Source organism: Aotus nancymaae, unplaced genomic scaffold, assembly GCF_030222135.1.
Source record: "Aotus nancymaae isolate 86718 unplaced genomic scaffold, 86718_ANA_hifiasm-v0.15.2.pri h1tg000020l, whole genome shotgun sequence".
In the NCBI taxonomy this organism is placed as follows: Eukaryota; Metazoa; Chordata; class Mammalia; order Primates; family Aotidae; genus Aotus; species Aotus nancymaae.
In genome coordinates, this window is record NW_026988432.1 from 8,098,879 (window position 1) to 8,126,689 (window position 27,811).

General features: G+C 39.5%; 1 protein-coding gene across 4 annotated transcripts in view; it reads left to right on the forward strand.

Annotated features, from left to right (window-relative positions):
- Positions 1–18,391, forward strand: part of RTTN (rotatin) — a 185,981-nt gene extending 167,590 nt beyond the window's left edge. For 2 of the 4 annotated variants that reach the window (XM_064379025.1, XM_064379026.1), the window contains 4 exons: positions 1,727–1,994; positions 15,684–15,787; positions 16,899–16,968; positions 17,940–18,391. In XM_064379025.1, coding sequence (XP_064235095.1) covers positions 1,727–1,994; positions 15,684–15,787; positions 16,899–16,968; positions 17,940–18,025 — 528 coding nt within the window. In that variant the 3' untranslated portion in view covers positions 18,026–18,391. Of the gene's footprint in view, positions 1–320; positions 425–1,726; positions 1,995–15,683; positions 15,788–16,898; positions 16,969–17,939 lie in introns of those variants that run through there. The other 2 variants (XM_064379029.1, XR_010343605.1) reach the window with 2 other exon arrangements.
- Positions 18,392–27,811: the final 9,420 nt, after the last annotated feature.

The window sequence follows — 27,811 nt, forward strand, 5'->3', positions numbered from 1 at the left end:
ATTACCACTTTAAGAATGAGAGATTCTGCATATGTGAGAGCAGAACAGGGGCAGTGCTTTCCGCCACTTCCTTATAGGGCATGTTGGTGGAAAGCTAAGTGGGATGGAATGTAAGTGCCAATCATGAGTCTGGTCTGTGACTTTGAGCTGGAGACCAGTTCTCTTTCAGCTTCCTTTGGGTTAAAGTAAATAATCTCTAAGATATGTTCCACTTTTAATCTGTTATTCTAGTGCTATACTTAAGCATATTTTGATGAAGTGTGATCAGACTCTCTTTCCAGGGACAGATTAATCAAATCTTTTTCCTCTGCTTTAATTAGGAAATGCCTGAGACTTCCCCTGTGGCATTAAGTAATAATGAGCCCAGACACTTAACATTTATACTTCTTCATTACTCATCTATAGGACTTGGAAAGTGCAGCAGGTACTAGTGTAGAATTCAGCACCTGAAGTGTCTCGTTTTCTTTTCTACTGTGGTATACGTTTCTACACATTCTACCTGGTGTAGGAAATTGTCTGAAAACATCTTTAGATGCAACAACAACAACAAAAACAAAAGGAGGAGTGCCCATAGCACATTTAGATTTTACAGCACTGACATATATATCTTATCACCCTTGTCAGTCCGAATCCAGCAAGGGTTGAATCTAAAAAATGTCAGTTTGGTTGAGAGAGGAGAAGTGGGCGTGAGTGACAGACAGCACATGCAACTGAAAGTGGGCATGTAATTTTACAGTTTACTTATTGTTTGGGTAATGTTGATGATATTTCTGTAACTCATTTCATTCTCAACACTCAGAGTCCTTTGTATAAAAATGTTAAATGTATTTTATAGATTAAAGCCAACATCTTGATTTTGGTCCAGGAAAACCTAAGAGAGAAACTGGAGTAGATTTAAACAGAGAGAGCAAGGAGTTATTCTGTGCAATCATAAAAATTCAGTGATTGCATTTCATTTCTAAAATGTCCACCCAACTGTGGTTTCCATGCTGTCATGGGCTTCAGCATGATACAGCACTTTTATACTTTGCATATAGATTAGTCTAGACAATAATTTATTATCTTTCATATACGTAAGGATTTGGTGGGGTTTGTGGAAGGGGCTTTATTTGGAGGTTGAAAAGACTCTCACAGTTCAAATGATAGAGCTTTCTCATCTGTAAGCATAATAGAATGACATGTAGCCATCAAAAATTCTCATTTGTAATGATAAGTACCTGGGGTAAAGTGAATCTAAGTTGTATCTATAGATTTGATAATAACAACAACACTTGTAGCTACAGTGATTCAAAATACCCTCACTACTTCCAGAGCTGTTAGCTAGTATTCAAGACTGATTTGGATTTTTGTCTTTTTTCCTTCCATAGGGTAACTTTTAATGAGTAGCAAAATTACCAGAAGGCAGATAAAAGAGAAAACTCAAAAGACCTGAAATAATCTCCAAACTGAATTATCAATTCTGAATAATTAAGAGTTAACTATAGTATACTTTATCCATCATGAGGAAAGAATTAGTGGAAATTAAAACTTGAGCACGATTTGTTCTTACCTCTTTCACTTATACTTAGAAATAACATAGATGGAGTATTCAGAAGGTATTAGAAAGAAGGAGAAATTAATGTAAGGGAAGACTGTAGCAGAAGGTTAGTTAATTGGTCACCAAGGGACTAGGATAATAATGAAAAAGACTTGAGAAGAAAATAATATTCTCTCTATTTATCCACAGAGTAACTTCTTACAGAACTTCCTCTCTCTAGCATTGCCAAAAGGAGGAAATAAACATCTCAGTGATCTGACTATTCTTTGGTTGAAATTACTCCTGAATATGTCATTTGGAGAAGATGGGCAACAAATGATTCTGAGGCTACATGGCTGTCTAGACTTACTAACAGAGATGAGCAAATACAAGCATAAGAGCAGCCCTTTATTGCCAGTTCTTATCTTTCATAATATTTGCTTCAGTCCTGCTAATAAACCCAAGATCCTGGCTAATGGTAAGTATTCACACACATGCATGTTTATATATGTGGTTATTCATAGACTGTTAAGATCAGCCGCAAATAATTTTATACATAATTTTCTAGGCATTTATTAAGCACTCACTGTGTTCAAGGCACTGTGGATGGCATGGGCTCTGGGAATGAACCAGGCATTCCATGGGCTGCCTGGAGTCTCTGAATTTAGCACATCATGTCATTCCCATGGATATACTGGGCACATGGAGGAAGAGGAGCTGTGGGCGGGGGGGCCCTGACCTTGTCTTCTGCTCCCTCTCCTCTCTCTTTGCTCTTCCTCTAACTCCTCCTCCCCTCCTCTGCATCTTCAAGCAAATGCTACCATGTGAATGAAGCCTCTCCAGAACCACATGTCAGTTTTATAGCCCCCAACCCCTTCTTTCTGCCTTCTCTTTCTTCCTCCTCACTCTCTTACTTCCTTTCCTGGTTTTATTTCTCTCCATAGTATTATCGCCATCTGATAGACTGTGTGTTTCATGTGTCTGTCTATTCCTAATCTTCCCACACCAGAAGGTGAACTCTTACGGGGTCAGGAGGTTTTTGTCTGCTTTATTTGTTTATTTGTAGCACCTAGAATTGTGCCTGCAACTAGTGAGCACTCAATAAATACTTGATGATTGACAGAGATCCTAAGCAAGCCTGAGAGTTCAGGGCTCAAGATTAGATGGTGCAGTTAGCCTTGCAGAGACTTCATTCTCTGAGATGTAGGACAGATGGAGGCCAGGATTGGTGAGAATTCAGAAAAAAATTGAACTGAAAAGAATTGGAAAGACCTTTTTCTGCAACCATGTGTTATCTCTATGAGGAGTATGTCAATTTCATGGGGAATGAGTTTTATAAGAGACGTGTTCTAGTGAAAAACCACAAGGTGGGCTCCAGACCCCTGCTGTTCTTGAATGCCAACCCCAGGTTGGCATCACTCCAGCATCGCCTGGCACAGCCTTGCTGGACCCAGCCTCTTCATCTATAAAAGAAACCCACTACTCTTGATTTGGTTAAGAATCAGTTTATAAACACACATAAAGTGCCCAGCACTATTTCTAGTACATGATAAATGTTTAAGATACATTCATTCTCTTGTTCTTTCATGTTTTTTACTTCATCTTAGAGGCATTTTTCTATGAAATCAAGAGTTTTCCAAGTGTATGAAAATGATTCTCCTTATATTTTGTGGTGTATATAGTTGTGATTCTATTTTTCTGATAAGCCTTCTGATAATCAGCTGCTAGGACTATGATATAGAAAGATGTTTAAAGTTCAGTTAGCTTATACCAGACTTAACCTTACTATGGATTTTGCACTCCGCCTTCCTGTGGCTGCTGCGCTAATGCTGCGCTCTCTGTTGCCGGGCGATGTACATCACTGGTTTTATTTCCATCCTCCCCCACTGTATCTGCTTCAGTCCTCACATTTGTAAAATGAGGGTAATGATAATCCCTCCTCAGGGCAGTGAGAGAACCTGTGAAGCATCTGTGACCATTCTTGGTATGTAGCATTTACTCAGTAACATCTGATATTATTTATTCACCTTTCTTAGAATAATTTTTTTCTTTGGGGACTACTTACTCCAATTTATTATTGAGAGTTGGAAAAACGACCAGCTTTTTGGGAACTGAAGGAGAGAAGTCTGCGTTTTCCACTTCTAGATCCCTCTAGAATTATTTTTAGCATTTCTTTGTAGTCAGCAATGCTTTCTCTCCTTCATTAGCTTAAAGCAGATGGACACTTTGGTGAAAAGAAGCTTCCCATACTCCCACAGACTAGAGATCAGTGGACTTTCGAGGCAGGGGTAATATAAGAGACAGCAGTGTGCAGTTGCTGTGTGGAACTATAAAGGGATGTCACAGGCTGTGTCTTCCTTTCCACTTGGGGATTTTTAAAGGCGGCCTTAGCAGAGTCAGCCAGCTGAAAAGTCTCCCAGGAAAGACTGCCTCTGATCGGTAGAACCCACACATCTGGTTTAAGCAGTCAGGAGTGGAGTGTGCAGTGGAGCTTGATCTTGCTGTTAAAAATAGATCTGAGGCTGGGCACAATGGCTCACGGCTGTAATCCCAGCACTCTGGGAGGTTGTGGTGGGTGCATCATTTGAGGTCAGGAGTTTGAGACCAGCCTGACTAACATGGTGAAACCCTGCCTCTACTAAAAATACAAAATTTAGCCAGGTGTAGTGGCAGGTGCCTGTAGTCCCAGCAATTTGGGAAGCTGAGGCAGGAGAATCGCTTGAACCTGGGAGGCGGAGGTTTCACTGAGCCGAGATCGCGCCACTCCACTCCAGCCTGGGCAACAGAGCAAGAGCGAGACTGCGTCTTAAAAAAAAAAGGATCTGGAACATTTCTTGTTTCTGGTAATGCCAGGCTAAGTCTCCCTTGAAAACAGCAATAACATTGTATGCTTGGCTTTTGTTGAATATCGAAGGATGAGAGTACAGGAAGCCAGGAAGCCACGATTCCCCAAGGTGGGGATTCTTACAGGCTTCCTGCTTGTATTAAGCTGAACTTCCAAAGAACCATTCTCTTAACAAATGGATGAGTCAGAAATAAGTTGGTTTCCCAAACTGCATGAAGGAGACTGTAAAGAGAAGAAAAAAATGTGTGAGACTGGGTACCACAGACTGCTTCTGACAGGGCTCCGCACGCAGAGTTGGCTATGAATTTGGTTTAAGGTGTCTTCGATTGAAGGTGCCTCTGGGTACTTAGAAGCAAACTGCCTTGGTGATGGATAAAAGACAAGTTCATACTGGGCATCAGGGAACCTCCACAAATAATTGTTCAAAAGCACTGACCAGTACAAAGTTAGAGATAATCAAACACATTAGGAGACGTGGCAGCATGTAGTAAGAAACGGCAAAGGGATAAAAATACCAGCCTCTCTGCCCAGACTTTAACTATGGGGATTACAAAGCACGGGTTTAAAAATAACTTTAATTATACCATATTTAGATAAATAAATGGCAAGCTTGAAAATTTCAGGAAATGGGAAACTGACAAGTTGAAAGATTTGAAAAGAGCCAAATAGAACTTCAGGAACTTTACTGTGCAATATGATAATCAGCCACATGCAGTTATTTAAATTTAAACTAATTAAAATTAAATATTCAGTTAGTCAGTTGCACTCACTACATGTGGCTAGTGGCTATCTTATTAAACAACACAGATATGAATATTTCCATTATTGTAGGAAGTTCTGTTGGACAGCACTAATCTAGAACTTCAGTAGCCAAAATTGAAAACTTAATATACAGATCCGACAGCAAGTCAGGTATAGCAGAGGAGAGAACTTAAGAGATCAGAACGTAGATTAGAAAAATATTATCCAGAATGCAGCAGAGAAAACTAAAAAGATGAGAAAGAATTAAAAGAATCAAAGTTAAGTGACACAGCAGATATATCAAGACTTTGTGTTTAATGAAGTGTCCTAGAAGAATCGGAGAGGAAATATTTGAAGAGATGATGGCTAAAAGCTTTAAGAACTTTTCTAAGACACTAACGTCACCATAACTGACAACTTACTGTAATTACCAACATGACATCCCTAAATTTATAATTAAACCAATTATATTAAGAAGGTAATATTCAAAGCTCATTATTTCTGATTATTTATATTTTACTACCACATATTCGCTTGAGGTTATTTAAATATTTATATAAGAGTTCAGACTTATTTGTTAAACTCAAAATTGTTTTATTGCTTTTTTCATATGCATATGAAACGTGCATGTTTCACAATAAAATTTGTTTTTTTAAAAAGTCAATCCACTTGCATTATCATAAGGGCCCACCATATTATTTCCACACACACACACACACACACATGCACATACATACAATACTTTATTAAAAATGCTTTAAGTGATAGCAGCTGGTCGAAGGAGTTATAAACTTACCTAGATCATAGGAATTATATATTCTGAGTGTTTGAGACAACATTTAAAAACATCACCTGATACTACTCAGATGGAAACAAGGAAATCACCCTCCCATTTAATAAGGGGACATTTGATGATGTGCCTCATGGGTGGTACTTGCAGCCATACTTCACGTGACAAGTTTTGTCTGCCAGCTACTTACGTGGCTTGGTTCTGGGTAGGTTAGGATACAGGAAAACCAAAGGGCATCAGATAACGATGCCAGCATGCCAGAAACGTTGCTGCACCTGCCTTTCACATTGTCCTGCTGCTGCGCATTTCGAGTTCACTTTATGGGGCAGTTTTTTGTTTACTTTTTGTTAAATATTTAAAATCCCTTAAAATAAAGAAAAAAATTGAATTATGTAGACAAAATTTTTCTTTTAATTCTGGAATCTTTCACCCAATGAGTATTTATTGAGCTCCTAAAATGTACTAGCACTGTGGTTGGACTAACACCAGTGAGCTGACACTGCCCTCTGACTAATACCAGTGAGCTGACATGACCTGTAACAAATACCAGTGAGCAGACACTGGCCTCTAACTAACACCAGTGAGCAGACATGACCTGTAACAAATACCAGTGAGCAGACATGACCTATAACAAATACCAGTGAGCAGACACTGGCCTCTAACTAGTACCAGTGAGCAGATATGACCTGTAACGAATACCAGTGAGCAGATACTGGCCTCTAACTAACACCAGTGAGCAGACACTGCCCTCTAACGAATACCAGTGAGCAGACATGACCTGTAACAAATACCAGTGAGCAGACACTGGCCTCTAACTAGTACCAGTGAGCAGACATGACCTGTAACGAATACCAGTGAGCAGATACTGGCCTCTAACACCAGTGAGCAGACACTGCCCTCTAACTAATACCAGTGAGCAGACATGACCTGTAACAAATACGTGAGCAGACACTGGCCTCTAACTAGTACCAGTGAGTAGACATGACCTGTAACGAATACCAGTGAGCAGATGCTGCCCTCTAACTAGTATCAGTGAGCAGACATGACCTGTAACTAATACCAGTGAGCAGACACTGGCCTCTAACTAGTACCAGTGAGCAGACACTGGCCTCTAACTAATACCAGTGAGCAGACACTGCCCTCTAACTAATGCCAGTGAGCAGACACTGGCCTCTAACTAGTACCAGTGAGCAGACATTGGCCTCTAACTAATGCCAGTGAGCAGACACTGCCCTCTAACTAATACCAGTGAGCAGACACTGCCCTCTAACTAATACCAGTGAGCAGACACTGCCCTCTAACTAATACCAGTGAGCAGACACTGCCCTCTAACTAATACCAGTGAGCAGACACTGCCCTCTAACTAATGCCAGTGAGCAGACACTGGCCTCTAACTAATGCCAGTGAGCAGACACTGCTCTCTAACTAATGCCAGTGAGCAGACACTGCCCTCTAACTAATACCAGTGAGCAGACACTGCCCTCTAACCAATGCCAGTGAGCAGACACTGCCCTCTAACTAATACCAGTGAGCAGACACTGCCCTCTAACTAATACCAGTGAGCAGACACTGCCCTCTAACTAATGCCAGTGAGCAGACACTGGCCTCTAACTAATGCCAGTGAGCAGACACTGGCCTCTAACTAATGCCAGTGAGCAGACACTGGCCTCTAACTAGTACCAGTGAGCAGACACTGCCCTCTAACTAATACCAGTGAGCAGACGCTGCCCTCTAACTAATACCAGTGAGCAGACATGACCTGTAACAAATACCAGTGAGCAGACACTGGCCTCTAACTAGTACCAGTGAGCAGATATGACCTGTAACGAATACCAGTGAGCAGATGCTGCCCTCTAACTAGTATCAGTGAGCAGACATGACCTGTAACTAATACCAGTGAGCAGACACTGGCCTCTAACTAGTACCAGTGAGCAGACACTGGCCTCTAACTAATACCAGTGAGCAGACACTGCCCTCTAACTAATGCCAGTGAGCAGACACTGCCCTCTAACTAGTACCAGTGAGCAGACATTGGCCTCTAACTAATGCCAGTGAGCAGACACTGCCCTCTAACTAATACCAGTGAGCAGACACTGCCCTCTAACTAATACCAGTGAGCAGACACTGCCCTCTAACTAATGCCAGTGAGCAGACACTGCCCTCTAACTAATACCAGTGAGCAGACACTGCCCTCTAACTAATGCCAGTGAGCAGACACTGGCCTCTAATTAATACCAGTGAGCAGACACTGCCCTCTAACTAATGTCAGTGAGCAGACACTGCCCTCTAACTAGTACCAGTGAGCAGACACTGCCCTCTAACTAATGTCAGTGAGCAGACACTGCCCTCTAACTAGTACCAGTGAGCAGACACTGCCCTCACAGACCCTGCCCTTGAACCAGTTACGGTTTAAATACATGTATTTTGGGAGTGGCAAATAAATATATATAGAGAATTCCCAATAACAAGTGTTTCACCCTTAAGAATGTAACACATTCTTGAAATCACAAAATATAGAAGAGAAATAATTTGGTAAAATTTAATGATATGTAAAATATGTGATAGGTTCACATTTTGGTCCAAAACACCCTGACAGTTTTCTTGGAACTAGACTTCTGGGAATCTTCACTTAGTGAGCAGATTGCTGCAGATAATTAGTGAGTCTTGATTTCCTACTCTGGCTTTCTTTGCAAAAAGAGCGTGTCTTGTGGGTTGATATACCTTTAAATCACTTTCTCCTCTGACACATGGACAAACCCACAAATTTCTCTAAAATGTTTAGTCATTTTTTGTATTTGTTATTCTTTTATTAAGATAACTGAATGCTTAAAGGAATTTTGTGAATTTGTCTTCCTGTCCCTTGATTTCTTTTTCTTTTTTTTTTCTTTTATTATACTTAAGTTCTGGGACACATGTGCAGAACGTGCAGGTTTGTTACATAGGTATACACATGCCATGGTGGTTTGCTGCACCCTTCAACCTGTCATCTACATTAGGTATTTGTCCTAATGCTATCCCTCCCATAGCCCCCCACCCCCTGACAGGCTCCTCTGTATGATATTCCCCTTTCTGTGTCCGTTTGTTCTCATTGTTCAACTCCCACTTATGAGTGAGAACATGCGGTGTCTGGTTTTCTGTTACTGTGTTAGTTTGCTGAGAATGATGGTTTCCATATTCATCCATGTCTTTGTAAAGGACATGAACTCATGCTTCTTTGTGGCTGCGTAGTATTCCATGGTGTATATATGCCACATTTTCTTTATCCAGTCTATCATTGATGGGCATTTGGGTTGGTTCCAAGTCTTTGCTATTGTGAATAGTGCTGCAATAAACATATATGTATGTTGATAGTAGAATGATTTATAATCCTTTGGGTATATATATACACACACACCCAAAGGATTATAAATATATAATTTTATATATATTTAAATATATAATATATATAATTTTATATATATTTAAATATATAATATATATAATATATTTAAATATATTATATATATATATATATATATATATATATATATACACACACACACCCAGTAATGGGATTGCTGGGTCAAATGGTATTTCTGGTTCTAGATCCTTGAGGAATTGCCATGCTGTCTTCCACAATGGTTGAACTAATTTACACTTCCGCCAACAGTGTAAAAGTGTTCCTATTTCTCCACATCCTCTCCGGCATCTCTTGTTTCCTGCCTTTTTAATGATCACCATTCTAACTGGTGTGAGACGGTTTCTCATTGTGGTTTTGATTTGCATGTCTCTAATGATCAGTGATGATGAGCTTTGTTTCATATGTTTGTCGGCCACATAAATGTCTTCTTTTGAAAAGTGTCTGTTCATATCCTTCACTCACTTTTTGATGGAGTTGTTTGATTTTTTCTTGTAAATTTGTTTAAATTCCTTGTAAATTCTGGATTATTAGCCCTTTGTCAGATGGATAGATTGCAAAAGTTTTCTCCCATTCTGTAGGTTGCCTGTTCACTCTGGTGATAGTTTCTTTTGCTGTGCAGAAGCTCTTTAGTTTAATTAGATCCCATTTGTCAGTTTTGGCTTTTGTTGCCATTGCTTTGGTGTTTTAGTCATGAAGTCCTTGCCCATGCCTGTGTCCTGAATGGTACTGCCTAGGTTTTCTTCTAGGATTTTTATGGTTTTAGGTATTATATTTAAGTCTTTAATTCATCTTGAGTTAATTTTTGTATAAGGTGTAAGGAAGGGGATCCACTTTCAGTTTTCTGTATTTGGCTGGCCAGTTTTCCCAACACCATTTATTAAATTGGGAATCCTTTCCCCTTTGCTTGTTTTTGTCAGGTTTATCAAAGATCAGATAGCTGTAGATGTGTGGCATTAATTCTGAGGCCTGTTTTTTGTTCCATTGGTCTATATACTGGTCTATGTTCCATTGGTACCAGTTGTTCTATTGGTCTATGTTCCATTTGGTACCAGTACCATGCTGTTTTGATTACTGTAGCCTTGTTGTGTAGTTTGAAGTCAGGAACCATGATGCATCCAGCTTTGTTCTTTTTACTTAGGATTGTCTTGGCTATATGGGCTCTTTTTTGGTCCCATATGAAATTTAAAGTAATTTTTTCTAATTCTTTGAAGAAAGTCAATCGTAGCTTGATGGGGATAGCATTGAATCTATAAATTACTTTGGGCAGTATGGCCCATGTTTACGATATTGATCCTTCCTATCTATAGGCATGGAATGTTTTTCCATTTGTTTGTGTCTTCTGTTATATCCTTGAACAGCAGTTTGTAATTCTCCTTGAAGAGGTCTTTCACATCCCTTGTAAGTTGTAATCCTAGGTATTTTATTCTCTTTGTGGTGATTGTGACTGGGAGTTCACTCATGATTTGGCTGTTTGTCTATTATTGATGTTAGGAATGCTTGTGATTTTTGCACATTGATTTTGTATCTTGAGACTTTACTGAGGTTGCTTATCAGCTTAAGGAGATTTTGGGCTGAGACATTGGGGTTTTCAGAATTTACAGTCATGTCATATGTGAACAGGGACAATTTGACTTCCTCTCTTCCTATTTGAATACCCTTTATTTCTTTCTCTTGCCTGATTACCCTGGCCAGAACTTCCAATACTATGTTGAATAGGAGTGGTAAGAGAGGGCATCCTTGTTTTGTGCCAGTATTCAGAGGGAATGCTCCCAGCTTTTGCCCATTCAGTATGATATTGGCTATGGTTTTGTCATAAATAGCTCTTATTATTTTGAGATACATTCCATCAGTACCTAGTTTATTGAGAGTTTTTAACATGAAGGAATGTTGAATTTTGTTGAAGGCCTTCTCTGCATCTATTGAGATAATCATGTGGTTTTTGTCATTGGTTCTGTTTATGTGACGGATTGCGTTTATTGATTTGTGTACATTGAACAAGCCTTGCATCCCAGGGATGAAGCCAACTTGATTGTGATGGATAAGCTTTTTGATGTGCTGCTGGATTTGGTTTGCTAGTATTTTATTGAAGATTTCACATTAATGTCCGTCAGGGATATTGGCCTGAAATTTTCTTTTTTTGTTGTGTCTCTGCCAGATTTTGCTATCAGGATAATGAGGTAGGAGGAGTCCCTTTTTTTCTGTTGCTTGGAGTAGTTTCAGAAGGAATGGCACCAGCTCCTCTTTGTACCTCTGGTAGAATTCGGCTGTGAATCCATCTGACCCTGGGCTTTTTTTGGTTGGTAGGCTATTCCTGCTTCAATTTCAGAACTTGTTATTGGTCTATTCAGAGACTTGACTTCTTCCTGGTTTAGTCTTGGAAGGATGTATGTGTCCAGGAGTTTATCCATTTCTTCTAGATTTTCTAGTTTATTTGCATAGAGATGTTTATAGTGTTCTCTGACGGTAGTTTGTTTTTCTGTGGGATCAGTGGTGATCTACGCTTTATCATTTTTTATTGCATCTATTTGATTCTTTTCTCTTTTCTTCTTTATTATTCTGGTTAGTGGTCTATCTATTTTGTTAATCTTTTCAAAAAACTAAGTCCTGGATTCATTGATTTTTTTTTTTTTTGAAGGGTTTTTCATGTCTCTGTCTCCTTCAGTTCTGCTCTAATCTTAATTATTTCTTGTCTTCTGCCAGCTTTTGAATTTGTTTTTGCTTCTCTGGTTCTTTTAATTGTGATGTTAGGGTGTCAATTTTAGATCTTTCCCGCTTTCTTCTGTGGGCATCTTAGTGCTATAAATTTACCTCTAAACACTGCTTTAGCTGTGTCCCAGAGATTCTAGTATGTTATGTCTTTGTTCTCATTGGTTTTAAAGAACTTCTTGATTTCTGCTTTAATTTCATTATTTACCCAGTAGTCATGCAGGAGCAGGTTACTCAGTTTCCATGTAGTTGTGTGGTTTTGAGTGAGCTTCTTAATCCTGAGTTCTAGTTTGATTGCACTGTGGTCTGTGAGACTGTTGTGATTTCTGTTCTTTTGCATTTGCTAAGGAGTGTTTTACCTCCAATTTGTGGTCAATTTTAGAATAAGTGCAATGTGGTGCTGAGAATGTATATTCTGTTGATTTGGGGTGGAGAGTTCTGTAGATGTCTGTTAGGTTTGCTTGGTCCAGAGCTGAGTTCAAGTCCTGAATATCCTTGTTAATTTTCCATCTCATTGATCTGTCTAATATTGACGGTGGAGTGTTAAAGTCTCCCCCTATTATTGTTTGGGAGTCTATGTCTCTTTGTAGATTTCTGAGAACTTGCTTTATGACTCTGGGTGCTCCTGTATTGGGTGCATATGTATTTAGGATAGTCAGCTCTTCTTGTTGCATTGATCCCTTTACCATTATGTAATGCCCTTCTTTGTCTTTTATGATCTTTGTTGGTTTAAAATCTGTTTTATCAGACACTAGGATTGAAACTGCTGTTTTTTGTTTGTTTGTTTGTTTTTTGTTTTACTTTCCATTTGCCCGGTAAATCTTTCTCCATCCCTTTATTTTGAGCCCATGTGTGTTTTTGCACATGAGATGGGTCTCCTGAATACAGCACACCAATGGGTCTTGACTCTTTATCCAATTTGCCAGTCTGTGTCTTTTAATTTATGGTATTTAGCCTGTTAACTTTAAGGTTAATATTATTATGTGTGAATTTCATCCTGTCATTATGATGCTAGCTGGTTATTTTGCCCATTCGTTGATACAGTTTTTTCATAGTGTTGATGGTCTTTACAATTTGGTACGTTTTTGCAGTGGTTGGTACTGGTGTTTCCTTTCCATATTTAGACTTCCTTCAGGAACTCTTGTAAGGCAGGCCTGGTGGTGACAGAATCTCTCAGCATTTGCTTGTCTGTAAAGGATTTTATTTCTCCTTCACTTATGAAGCTTAGTTTGGCTGGATATGAAATTCTGGGTTGAAAATTCTTTTCTTGTGGCAGGCGTGGTGGCTCATGCCTATAATCTCAGCACTTTGAGAGGCTGAGGTGGGTGGATCACAAGGTCTGGAGTTCGAGACCAGCCTGGCAAATATGGTGAAACTCCATCTCTACTAAAAATACAAAAAGTTAGCTGATCATGGTGGCTAACCAGCTGTAGTCCTAGCTATTTGAGAGACTGAGTCAGAAGAATTACTTGAACCCAGGAGGCTGAGGTTGCAGTGTGCCAAAATCACACCAGTGCACTCCAGCCAGGGGGACAGACTGAGACTCCATCTAAAAAAAAAAATATTCTTTTCTTTAAGAATGTTGAGTGTTGTCCCCCATTCTCCTCTGGCTTATAGGGTTTCTACAGAGTGGGTATTCCACCTTTCTCTCTGACTGTCCTTAACATTTTTTCCTGCATTTCAACCTTGTTGAATCTGACGAGTATGTGTCTCATGGTTGCTCTTCTCAAGGAGTATCTTTGTGGTGTTCTCTGTATTTCCTGAATTTGAATGTTGGCCTGTCTTGCTAGGTTGGGGAAGTTCTCCTGGGTAATATCTTGAAGAGTGTTTTTTAACTTGGTTCCATTCTCCCCATTACTTTCAGGCACACCAGTCAAATGCAGGTTTGGTTTTTTTCCACATAGGCCCATATTTCTTGGAGACTTTGTTCCTTTTCATTTTTTTTTTTCTAATCTTGTCTTCACGCTTTATTTCATTGTTGATCTTCAATCACTGATATCCTTTATTCCGCTTAATTGATTTAGCTATTGATATTTGTGCCTGCTTCATGAAGCTCTCGTGCTGTGTTTTCTAGCTCCATCACGTCATTTATGCTCTTCTCTAAACTGGTTATTCTAGTTAGCAATATCTCTAGTCTTTTTCAAGGTTCTTAGCTTCCTTGCATTGGGTTAGAACATGCTGCTTTACCTTGAGGAGTTTGTTATTACCCACCTTCTGAAGCCTACTTCTGTCAGTTCATCAAACTCATTTGCCATCCAGTTTTGTTCCCCTGCTGGTGAGGAGTTGTGATCCTTTGGAGAAGAGGCATTCTGGTTTTTGCCATTTTCAGTGTTTTTGCACTGTTTTTTTCTCATCTTTGTGGATTTATCTGCCTTTGGTCTTTGATGTTGGTAACCATTGGATGAGGTTTTTGTATGGACATCCTTTTTGTTGATGTTGATGCTATTTCTTTCTGTTTGTTAGCTTTCCTTCTATCAGTCAGGGCCCTCTGCAGCAGGTCTGCTGGAATTGTCTGGAGGTCCACTTTACACCCTGTTTTCCTGGGTGTCACCAGCAGAGGCTGCAGAACAGCAAAGATTGCTGCCTGCTCCTTCCTCTGGAAGCTTCAACCAGAGAGGGCACCCGCTAGATGCCAGCTGGAGCTCTCTTATATGAGGTGTCTGTGGACCCCTGCTGGGAGGTATGTCCCAGTCAGGAGGCCTGGAGGTCAGGGACCCACTTGAAGAGGCAGTCTGCCTCTTAGCAGAGCTCGAGTGCTGTGCTGGGAGATCTGCTGCTCTCTTCAGAGCTGACAGGCAGGAACATTGAAGTTTGCTGAAGCTGCCCACAGCCACCCTTTGCCCCAGGTGCTCTGTCCCAGGGAGATGGGAGTTTTATCTATAAGCCTGTGACGGGGGCTACTGCCTTTCTCTCAGAGATGTCTTGCCCAGAGAGGAGGACTCTAGAGAGGCAGTTTGGCTACAGCGGCTTTGCCAAGCTGAGACTTCAGACTGCCATGCTGTCAGTAAGAATTTCAACCCAGTGGATCTTAGCTTGTTGGGAGACCACTTGGCTCCCTGGCTGCAGCCCCCTTTTCAGAGGAGTGAAAGGTCTGTCTCACTGGCATTCCAGGCACCACTAGGGTTTGAAAAAAAAAAGCACCTGCAGCTGGTTTGGTGTCTTCCCAAACAGCTGCCTAGTTTTGCACTTGAAACCCAGGGCCCTGGTAGTGTAGGCACCTGAGGGAATCTCCTGGTCTACAGGTTGCGAAGACTGTGGGAAAAATGTAGTATCTGGGCTGGAATGCACTGTTACTCACGGCACAGTCCCTTATGGCTTCCCTTGGCTAGGGGAGGGAGTTCCTTGACCTTTTGCACTTCCCAGGTAAGGCAACGCCCCACCCTGCCTTTGGCTTGCCCACTGTGGGCTGCACCTACTGTCTAACCAGTCCCAATGAGATAAGCTGGGTGCCTCAGTTGGAAATGCAGAAATCACCTGCCTTCTGTATTGATCTTGCTGGGAGCTGCAGACTGGAGCTGTTCCTATTTGGCCATCTTGCCAGCCACCCTAGTCATTTTTTAAAAAAATCAACCAGTATGATATTTGATTTTTGTTTTTATATAGTAACTCATTCTATTGATATGTTTGTAAGACTATAGTGCAGTGTCTGGGACTGAACTGTTTTTTAATATATGTTTATTTTTAGAAAAAGTCATTACTGTGCTAGCTGCCTGTCTGGAAAGTGAGAATCAAAATGCTCAGAGGATTGGAGCAGCTGCGCTTTGGGCTCTGATTTACAATTATCAGAAGGTCAGTTTTAAAAATCATTGTTACACCTAGGGAGCAAACAACCAGGTCTAAACTCTTAGGCTACATCCAAAGATGTCAGAAGAGTTACAGCAGAAGAAAAAAGAAATTAAGTCAAAGACTCGTGTTCCCTTTACTCATTCATACAATTAGTAAAACATCAGTTGAAATCTTTTTATTTAATCATTTCAACAGAATGTTTCAGTTCAGAAGAGAATCTCTGAACTGAGTTTTTCCTCTTAATTTAAATTGATTTACTGTATTGTTGGAATTTTAGTATAGATTGTTTCTTCTAAAAGTTGTATCGAGGGAAAACACATCTTAAAGTAAAACTGAGTAACAAAAGTTTTATCCAATTGTATAATTCCCCTCTCTCTAGCTCAGTCTTGTAAGACTGCAACACAAAGCCTGCTCGAGAAAAGGGCAGGCCACGTGGAGACTTGTGTTCTACTTTTTCTCTGGCCTTTGGACTTCTGTTTTATTGCAGACATCTCATTCCCAAGAGAAATACCCATAAGTATCTAGTGATTAAATAAAAGCCAAATGACAGTGTTAGGATAGACAGCCATCCTAGAATGGTGTTCTCTCAGCTGACCATCCCTGCCTGGGCTAGTTTTCTCCTTGTTTGCCAGAGTCACATACACAAGGACAGAGGCTGTTGCTGCCATGCTCACCTGGGTGTCCTCAGAGCTTAGCATAGGATTTCACACTTTGTAGTCATTCCATAAACATTTGTTGGCCAACTGGTAATATTTGGTATACATGATCAGAAATCTGAGGTGCGAGGGACTATGAAATACGGAAGCCAAGGTTGACTAGTTTAAAATAGCAAATTGAGATTAAGGGAGAAGGAGTAAAAGTGAAGAGAAGGAAGAAAATGGGACAATAGAGAGACAAGTTAGATAAGAGGATATAGGCAAGACTTCAGAATGTGCAAGGGGATTGGCACAATAGGATGTATTATATATACTAAGATGGAATTCTCTAGTTATATCATCATATTTCATCATATTCAATACTCTAGTTAGCAATGGGCAGAATTAGTGTTTTGCTATCATGATCCTTAACACATGGCAATAAACCTAATTAATGAATTGTTCTATATTATCTCTAGGCAAAAGCAGCTTTGAAAAGTCCATCAGTAAAAAGAAGAGTGGATGAAGCATATTCCTTAGCAAAGAAAAGTAAGTTTCAATAAGAAAGAGATTATAGTTAAACTTGGAAGCTATTAAGTGAATTCTCTGACTAATGAGATATTTGGACAGACCACAGCAAAATGGTATTGTAAAATGTGCCAATTTTCGTTAGTGCTTCAATGATATCATTTTAAAAAATAATAAAATAGATAGATGAAGATTTAAGATGTGATCATTTCTTAAAATGCATCTATGAACTTCCTCGTATTTTTGTACTACATTTTCTTTGCCACCAGTGACTGACTGTTGTGCTGAAGTATGTTCTTAGTGATAAGAACTGGCCCAATTAGAATTAACTGTGAGCAGAAAACTGGGATCTAACATCAGGGAGCTGGAGGACAGTCTTTCATGACCCTATCACCCCTATATCTGTGTTTCCCTGTGATCTGGTCACCATACTAGAAAGGGTTTTCTTTTCAAAGCACAGTACTCATTTTTAGCAACACCAAATTTCAGTGAGCATTGTTCTCTGAACACTTTTTATGCTAAAACACTGAACTGTGTCTTTCCTGTACTGTAATATATCTGTTGGTTATTTGTGTTTTTATAGTCTGATTTTTTTTGTAAGCAGGGGAGGTTTCAGTTTGTTTTAGCTGTGACTATGAATTTCTGGAGCTAATGAATAACTGAGTTAAAGTTTATGCTTTAGAAAGGATGGTCCATAAAAAAAGAGTAATGGCATTCATTTGGAATTATAGTTAATGGTATCCATTATGTGGGACTACTTTTTAAAAATACTCTTTGAGTAAACTGTTAATTTAAAAAATGTATTAATTTTGTAACTTGTTCCTTTTTAAAAAATGCAAAATACTCTGGAATGCCATCACATCAAGAACTTAAGTAGAGCTTTAAATTATATATAAATCCTGTTCGTATATATTTGTTTATGTGTGTGCCTCTTAAGGATAGTACCAAGTTTAATAAACTAGTATTTGTGTACTCTTATTTTTCTATCTCAGCTTTCCCAAATTCAGAAGAAAACCCTCTAAATGCCTATTATTTGAAATGTCTTGAAAACCTCGTGCAGCTTCTTAACTCTTCCTGAGTGCCCTGAGATGCTACACCTTGAAACTGACAGCCACCAACAGGGGAGCTAAAGTTGAAGCCAGCTGTGTGTAGCAGCTGTTACCTGAAGACATGCTACCTCTCTACAAAGTGTCGATCCCCCTCTTTCCCGTGAGAGATAGAACTGGTGATACTCCAGCACTATCCAGTCATGGCAGCTCTCCAGAAGTAATAGCAGCTGACAACTTCCTAGGCCTTTTCCTTTCTGTCGAAAAGGCATAGAAAGCTCTGGGAACATAAACATTTTTATCCTTTTCTATGCCATTTATTTTGTAAAAATCCTATTTAACAGTTATTTAATAAAACAATATTTTTAGAAACTGAAAATTGACTAATAATTGCTGCTTACAGACTTTTATCAGTCTCCTGAATATTAATTTTAGGAGTTGAAAGAAGGCATTGTGTCCTGTTTTTTCCTTTTTTAAATTTTTATTTTAATTGATATAAAATTTGGCTCTGTCAGTACAAATGCTTATTTTCAAACCTTTCTGTTATCCAGAGCATCCACACTGAGAAAGGGACATGTGTAAGTGTGTACGATTTGTAGGTGGCTTTCTTATGCAAGTTTTTAGTGATGTTATCTTCTTTCTAGATGACTTGTAAATCGTTACATTTATAATCTTCACCTTCGGCTTCTGCAAGGCTGTGTAATAAAGAAGGAAGAAACAGAGTTGGGGTTATGTAAGCCTGGGTTCAAATTCTAGCTCAGCCCAAAACATCATGAAGAATAGAATAAGACTGTGAAAAATGCAGAAGACGGTCGGGCACCATGGCTCACGCCTGTAATTTCAGCTCTTTGGGAGACTGTGGTAGGTGGATCTCTTGAGGCCAGGAGTTTGAGACGACCCCGGGCAACATGGCGAAATCCCATCTCTTCTAAAAATATAAAAATTACCCATGCCTAATAATGAGCATCTGTAACCCCAGCTACGCCGGTGACTGAGGCACAAGAATCTCTTGAACCTGGGAGGCAGGGAGGTTGCAGTGAGCTGAGATTGTGTCACTGCACTCCAGCCTGGGTGACAAAGCAAGACTCTGTCTGTCTCAAAAAAAAAAAAAAAGGAGCATCAAGCTCTGTAAAGTACTCCATTACATAATCTTACCTAACCTGTAGTTTTGAATTCAGTGCCTAAACCAAAATCAAGAGTTAATCACTTTCAGCAACTTTCCCAACACTTTTGAAAGTGAGAAAACTGTATCTAAAAGAAATAAAAGGTGAAATATTAATATATATGTATATCCATATATGTCACATATACATTTATACATACATACATATATTAGGATAATGTTTTAAGAAAAATTTTCCTTATGGTTCACAAGAAAAGAAAAAAATCATTTTATATTAAGTGCTGTTAACAAATTGCTAACAGCAATAAAATAAGCAATGATGTTATTTAAGCTGGAAGTGTGAGGACAAAATTTATATTAAATACAGAAACAATAACAGTTAAAGTTGTAATGTCTGAGAATTACTGATTCGTGATTTGAAAAATAAATCTAGGAAGCTTGGAAGTTTCTGAGCCTCCCAAGTTAATGTGTAACAATGGACATGCCGTATTCTGGAAAACTCACGAATTCTGAGAGCAGGAATCTTGAGAATCATTTTTCCCTTCTCTCCTGGTGTCTTACATTCCTTGCCAATTTTCTGGAATTCTCTAATCAGCCCTCATTGATAAATAAATGAATTTCTAACTCCCTTCATAACTCCTTCTGTGTCCCAGATACTATTCTCAGAACTTTAATCATTTAATCTGTAATTTTCTAAAATACTACTAATGTGTTTGTGGTCTAGGTGAGTAAGCAGAGGTGCAGAGCGGTTAAGTAATGTGCTCCTTGTCTGTGGTTGGTTAACGGTGGAGTGGAGGTTGGAACCCAGGATAACTGCGAGTAAGTTTGGCTTTTCTTTATAAATCACCATGCCATGCTGCCTTATTCTGCCCCCCTGCCACCCCCTCCCCCATTGATATCTCTTTTTGTGTTTGGATCTTACACATAAGCACCATTTTCCTACAAAAATTTGGTCTCTTCAGGGAAATGATATTATGATTGATTGATTGATTGATTTACTTATCAGAGTATGTACTACCTCATCTTCTTGGAACCAGGAAGAATTGTAACTGATCATTTTCCCTAGCACTTCACAGTAGTGCCAGAGGGAGATCTGTATCCCAGTAGTCAGAACCACCCAGAAACGTGACCTGCCAAAGCCCAGGAGACCGCACGCCTTGGAGGAAGGAGAGGGGCCATGGCTTTCGGAGAACTTGCATTTGCCTGTCTTGGTGTCCAGGAATGTGAAGCTCGGGTGCACGTAGTGGTCCAGATCCTGGGGACAGTCTTGCAACTGGGTCTCCTGGGATTGTGTCCCGTCAGCCAGTGGGGAAGACGTTTCAGCAGGAGCCTTGAGGTGACTGGCGCACTGCTGTAGCAGCTGCCCTGCCTCTCCCTTGGGGACCAGCATCAGAATCCTCAGGTGTGTGCTAAAGTGCAGATGCCTGGGCTCAATGAAGCAGGCCTGTGTATAGGAGAATTTTTAGCAAGCTCTTCAGGTTCTGCTCACCACAGTTTGAAAACCACTGAATCCCTGATTACAGAAAACTTCCTAGAACATGAAAATTATTTAATATCACTTAACTGCTTCCTGATGAAATCATGACTTGAATCTGGGTCTCTTGAATGCTAACCAAGTATTTTTTCTTTCACACATGCCCAAGTTTAAGCAAGGATCCAGAAAATAGGTACAGGGCACTCGTTCATACCTCATGGCCTCCAATTTCTCTATATCCTAGCATTTTTGGTGGGCTGAGTTAGTGTGTGTGCGCTATGGAAGCACAAAATGGTGGTGCCACATCACACAGGAAGTGTAGACATTGATGCTGAGGCTCTGGACTGAAGACCTTGAGCAGTTTGAGGGAGGAGGCAGCCATTAGTTTTGAAAACAGGAAGCTAGTAGGAAAGTAGAGTTAGCAGACCTGGCTGGACCTTGTTCCCACTCTCCCTAAAAACACTCAGAAATGAATAGCTGGATGTATCTTTTTGTGTGTGTGTGTGGTGTTCTGTAAGGAATGGAGTAAAAAATAGAATTTTGCCTATTTAACTCCAGATCACCAATTTTCCTTTGTAGTGTTAAATATACTCATCATTTGTGGTAATTTGGCATCATCAGTCTTTGGGGCTGCACCTTGTATATTTCCCATTTCCTGAGGTTGCCAGAGCCCCAAGTATGCTTGTTAACCCATGATGTACATCCTCACATTTGGCAGAATGATGGGTAAGAGTAATGACTGGCATCCCCACTTTTGCATTAGGATCTGCTTGCAGTTATCTCGGTGAATGAGAGAGCATAATAGAGCAGTGAAGAGTAGAGGGCTCTTGAGTCCTGTGGGCCTGGAATCTACCCTGGCCTCACCACTGCAATTGTGCAATTGTTGGAACCCTGGAAGAGGCTCAAGGCTGTGATTGGGGACGAAGACACGTACCTTGTGCAGCTGGTGAGAGGACTGAGTGCCTAGCCTGATACATAGTTGTCCCTTAGATGTTATCAGTGATTTATTATCTTTACATAATACTCAAAAACATCTCTTAAAGTAGAAACTTTAAGTCTTTTGTGTCCTTGCAAACCTTCTTCCCCTCTGCGAGGGGGATGTGCTGGAAAGTGAGTTGGGCTGTGGAAACGAAGGTTCCAGCATCCCAAAAGGATTATTGGTTCCTGGTGGAGTGCGTGTCCGCAGTCCTGGGATGATTGATCTCCCAGGCACTTCGCAAGGCATCATTGAGAACCAGAGTCTCAGAAAGCACTGCATATAGGCGTTATATACACCTGGGGTGGGCACATGTTTTTCTGCTTGTCATGTTGTCTTGATTGAGTGTCAGTTGGCAAAATATTGCTCTTCCTCCATCTGACTTGTGTAAATGGAAGATTCAAAAAATCATAACCTTAGTAACCAAAAGAAAATCTTAGCTTAAAAAAATCCATCAAATTGGGAGTAGCCATTTTTTTTCTTTCTTCCCATTGATCATTGTTATCCAAAGACTAAGAGGCCCGGATGGTAAAATGCTATTGTTTTGGTGAATTAGGAAACTCAGTTTTGGGGAACATAGAGTTTATTCTTTCTCACTTAAAATTTCTCATAGGAAATTCCTTATACAACTCAAGTCCCGCACCTGGGGCTATGTGGGACTGCACTGAGCCTCAAGGCTCAGGTGTATGAAAGACTGTGCCAAGACCCCAGGATGCTGAGATTTGGCAGCAACACAGAAGGAGCTCAGTGTGATTCTACTTTAAATATTTCCAACAATGTTCATTTTTTGCATTTTGTTTGCTCTTTCCACATTGGAGAAATCTGCTTGAGAAAAAAAATCTTTAGACCAATGTTTTACAAAATATTCATATGGTAACATTTAATAAATTTCTTTTTAATTTTGCATGAAAGCCAAGGAAAAAAATGTGTTCTGGTACAGACTCTGAGGAAATGTTCTTTGACACATTCCTACTTTTCAGTGGCATCCTTACCTCACTTTGGCCTCTGCCAATGCTTGTGCCTTTGGAGTATCTGCACCCATTTGGGTTCATCTGGGCAGCGATTCTTGGTAGTCTGGTAGCAGATTGCTTGCAGTTCCAGGTAATTCTGAAAACATAATTTCTTCAAATACTTTATTGGAACATTTTTTCTTTGGCTTACCATGGAAATAAACAGATTATAAAATGGGAACTTACTGTTTTTAATTGTTTTCTGATTATATTCATAAAGATTGGATTGCAAAGAATCAATTTATGGGTATCATACCTGATTTAAAGTTATATTCTGTATCTGCTAGGAATAGCCACAGTTTGATTAAGTAGAAACTCCAAAGTAATAATGGCTTCAGTAAGAAAGGAGTTTCTTTTTCTTTTTACTGTTTTTGTTGTTGTTTGCGTCCCAGGAAACTCACATGTGGGCAGTCTGTAGCTAATAGTGTCCTCAGAGACTCAGGTGCCTGCTTTTCTGCTCTGTCTTTGCGCGTTTCCTTCAGGAAGTTACCTCATGGACATTAGGAAGGAAAAAGGTTGGAAAAGGACTTCCTCAGCTGTTTCCCTTTAAGGAGCCTTCCTAAAAGACAGGTCCAATAACTACAGCTCACATCTCAGACAGAACAGCACATGGTCACTCAAAGCTTCAAGAGAGGCCAAGAACTGTAGTCCTTTATTTGGGCACATTGCCAGATCCAGTAGCACGGGCCTCTGCTCATAGAGGAGGGGAGGAGGTGTTTGGTTCAACAACCACCGGTGTCCACCAATGTTCTACTTGATTTGAGGGAAAACTGTGATATAATTAGGGGTAAAAAAAAAAAAAAAAAGCATTATCTTCCCAAGTAGAAAAGATTAGATGCTTACTGAATTTATTCAGTCTGCATTTAGACTTTGTGGTTAGTTCTAGCTGCATTCAGAACTAAAAATATTAGTGTCAGACAACTTTCCAGTGTAAAGCTGAATGCCCTCTATGGAGTGTATGCCTGTGAAATGCAACTATCAGCTGTCAGGGTCCACCTTCTCCTCAGGGAGAAATGAGGCTGGGAAGACAGAATGGTTGGTCTGAACAGACTGCCAGCATTTTCACAGACAGTAATTTAAAACTGGCTGATTAATTGAAAAAATTAATTGCAACATTTTAAATATGTACCTTTAACATTTTATGTATGTAAATATATATTCATTCCACAAACTTTTGATTAAGGGCAAAAGCCTTTTAGAATGTAGTTTCCTTATTGGTGTTAATACTGTTTTTTCATTTTTTGTCATAAATCACACCTAATGCGTTTGGATGATTTCCAGTTTCAGTTTCTGAAAGTGGAGCAAATACTAAGGCACTTAGGACTTGCAACCCACACTAACCTCTTTCAGATCTTTTTCTTTCCTCTAAGGATTCTTCCAGATTTCTACCATTTCTTATTTTCTTTTGTAGTTGACTTGCCACATCAGATTCAATAGCAACTTTTAAGTGATTCTTTGTTACTAATTCTTTGCAAAGCATTCAACTTAGTTCTTACAATTATTTTTCTTATCCCTTATGTCATTAATATTTTGCCAAATTCTATAATTCCAATAACAAGTCTAAGTGTAAATGATTTAGTAGCAAGTACAACCAAACCTCCGTAAGCATGAAACTCACCTAGGGGGAGCCCGAGAGCGTGGCCCTAATCCCCACCCTCTTTTTTTTTTTGTTGTTCTACTTTTTTTTTTTTTTAATTGCATTTTAGGTTTTGGGGTACATGTGAAAAACATGCAAGGTTGTTGCATAGGTGCATACGTGGCAGTATGAATTGCTGCCTCCCTCCCCTTCACCTATATCTGGCATTTCTCCCCATGCTATCCCTCCCCAACTCCCCACCCCCCCAATCCCCACCCTCTTTGTCTCTCCTGCTCATGTGCTCTGGCATCAGCCAGGATGTTTTATTGTGAGAATGGAGAGAATTCTTCAATCTCAGCAAATCTGTTCTGTGGTGGCCAATTAAGAGAGGCTATGCCAGTCTATGACCTTTTGAGGCGCCTTCAAACTTTGAACTTCCTTTTGTGTTTGTGGTTACTCCTTTGCCTGGCTCCCTATTATTAGAACAAAGATTTCCCGCGGATATGTGTACTTGCTTGGAGGTTATTCTCAACTCACCTTTTACCCTAATGCCCTCTTCGGATTCTCTTGCTTGCTCATCCTATGCCTTTTCTTCTCCCGCCTCTTTAATTCTTCAACTTTCCTCCCTCAGAGTGCGCCTCCACCCACTTTCGCATTTCCATTTCTGCCTGTTGTAAAAGGCCAAAATCAAATGTCATCTCTCCCATGAGGCTGTGTCACATTCCCCAGTTGGGAAGAAATGGTTTACTCTGAGTTTCCACAACTCTTTTAGATTTCATTTTTTTTGTTGTTGTTTTAAATCTGCATATCCCTTAGCCCTTTTGCCCTCGTATTATGTTGATTCTCATACATTGTTCCCACCATCTCCATAAAGGCATGACCTTTGATTGAACTTGTAACTCCCTGCTTCCCATGATGCCTTGCACAAAGCAGGTGCTCAATTTATATTGAATGAATGAATGAATAAATATGAATTTATTAGGCAGAGCTACAGAATTTCACAGTGTAAATTAGGTTCAAAATTCTATTGACTCTTTCAAAATTTACAGAACCATAATTTTCTTTTATGGAATAGATTTCTATGTACTGAAAAAAGCAAGAAATACAGCTTAAAACACTTATAATTCTTAAACTATCTTAGTTCAATAAAAAAATACAATGTTTTACTAGGATTTGAAACCACTAGCACCCACATGAAACAGAGACACCAATCTAAACTTTAAGGATCCCTTTTTTTCTTTTACTAGGAATCTTACTTGGTCCATTCATTTGGGGAGTATAGGCATCAGATTTTTGAAAATAGAACAGTAAATTCTGAAAAATATATAAGCTGCAACTCCAGCAGTATGGGAAAACAGAAGCAGGCAGTTTGCATTGCCCATGCTGTGTGAAAGGTACAAATCAACAGATCACCTGTCAGCTTCCTTCCAGGCCCTGCTTCTTAGTGTGCACATTTGGCAGCAGCAGGCACTATAAGAACCTGACTTTGACTGAAATAAACATGACACTATTTTCTTTGAACAGAAAGAGAGGAGGGGGCAGCAGTAACGGCTAAAAGGGAACATAGTAGCTTGACTTAATGATAACTGGTGGAAATGCTTATTCTCTTGGTACCATCACAATAGGGAATAACAGCTCTAATTGTATCACTTCATCTGTCTTAACAGCAGCTGATAACACACAGCTCCATGTGGAAGAATGCGGATATTGCATCGCTTATTTGGTGATTGTGAGTTTTGACCCAAATGAGGAAGCTCTAAATACAGGCTGATTTACATCTGGTAGATTCAACATGTATAGCATAAGCTAGGAATGATTTAAAGCCTTGGAATGGTTAGGGAAATGGGGCTAGTGCTGACCAAGATGCTGACCTGTGAGGACTGCTGATCCCTCTCCCAAAATTTCCTTCTAGGATGGAGAGAGAATTACAAGAAACCAACTGAGTCACGAGGGAGCTATTGGAACTGCTGTGTTGAGGGTGGGGATGTATCTTTGTTTGGGGGCCGCAGACAGCCCAGAAAGACCATGAGAGGGAAGACAGATGTGGGGGAGTGGGCAGTAGTGGGGACTCTTCTTACTTCTCCCATCCATTGCTCAGGGAAAACAGTGCCTGTCCCTGGTGGTTTAGATCTCTGGTCCAGGTGTGCTCATGGGCAAACTCTGGGTGGCAACACAGAACCTCTGTGCTTTTGAGGAGCTGGGAAAAAGGGTGGGTCTCCCTGATCTCATCTGGGTTCTTCTGTTCTCTGCCACTTCAGACCCCACCCCACCCCAGACCTAGGCACTGCAATCTCAATGCATTTCTTCCTAATGCTTCTCACTGGGGGAGCAAAGGGCGAGTACCTGACAGGGAGGAGGGTATTTAGGAGTGAGGAGTGACTAACTGAGTGAAGCCAAGATCTAGTTCTCCATTATAGCCTTATGTACCCCTTGATCTGTCTAGGACTCATACAAACTAGGGGCTGGCCTTCCACTGTATCCGCCTGATACTCCAGAGCAAAATGAACTCATTGGGTAAAATAACGAGACATTTCAGGAAAATAACATACTGAAAATAGTTTTTAAAAAGAAGCAGAAATATTAAAAAAGATGAACCAAGAATTTAAAATTAGTCAAAGTCATTGAAAAAGATGAGGAAAGAAATTAAAAATATAAATCCCAAACAAGAAAACCTAAAAAGAGCAGACAATATGTACAACAAATGTAAAAGTTGAAAAACTAAAATAGGCAGACCTGAGAATAGATATAGCTTACTTATGAATTAATGAATTAGGAAACAAGATTGAGGAAATCTCTGAGAATTAGATGTATACTAAATAGAAATGATAACATAATAGTCCCAAGCCCCAGATTTGAGAAACAACCCAAATGCCTATCAATAAAAGAATAAATAAATTATAATATATTTAAGCAATGAAATACTGCTTAATAATGAAAAAATACTGAGAAATACAACATTATGTATAAACATCAGAAACTGACCAAAAGAATCTTGACATTAAAAAAGTTTATACATACTTCATTTGTATGAAGTTCAATAAGAGGCAAAACTAATCTCTGGTGACAGAAGTCCTAATAATGGTAACTTAGAGGTGGAGTATTGACCCAAAAGTACAAAGCAACCATATGTCTTCTCTACTTGATTTATATTGTTCCGTGTCTTGATTCAGGTTATAGTAACACAGGTGTATGTATGCATATGTAAAATGTCTTAAAAATTGTTCTTGTTATATGTATGTTGTAGTTCAATAAGGTACTGGAGAAAATTAACTCTAGATAATATCAACATGATGCACATTGGTAAGGGAAGAACAAAGGATGTAAGAAAATGCTACCTTGTTATTGAGGTGGGGAGTGTTTTTTTTTTTTTTTAGAAAGGATGAAAAAAAAACAGGGACAAATTAAAAGAATAAATATGACAGAAACAAAAAAGCATATCAGTAAAAGTAAATGGACTAAACTCATAAATGAAAGATAAACTTGATATTATGAGTTTAGTCCATTTAGTAAACTTACTTGAAAGATTGAGTTTTAAAATTTAATATATGTTACTTACAAGGATGAAATAAAAGAGAAAAAGTAACCAAAATAAAATTGATAAGTTACTGTCAAATGATACTAATATGAATAAAATTGTCTTCAAGATTTTTTTGAAATAG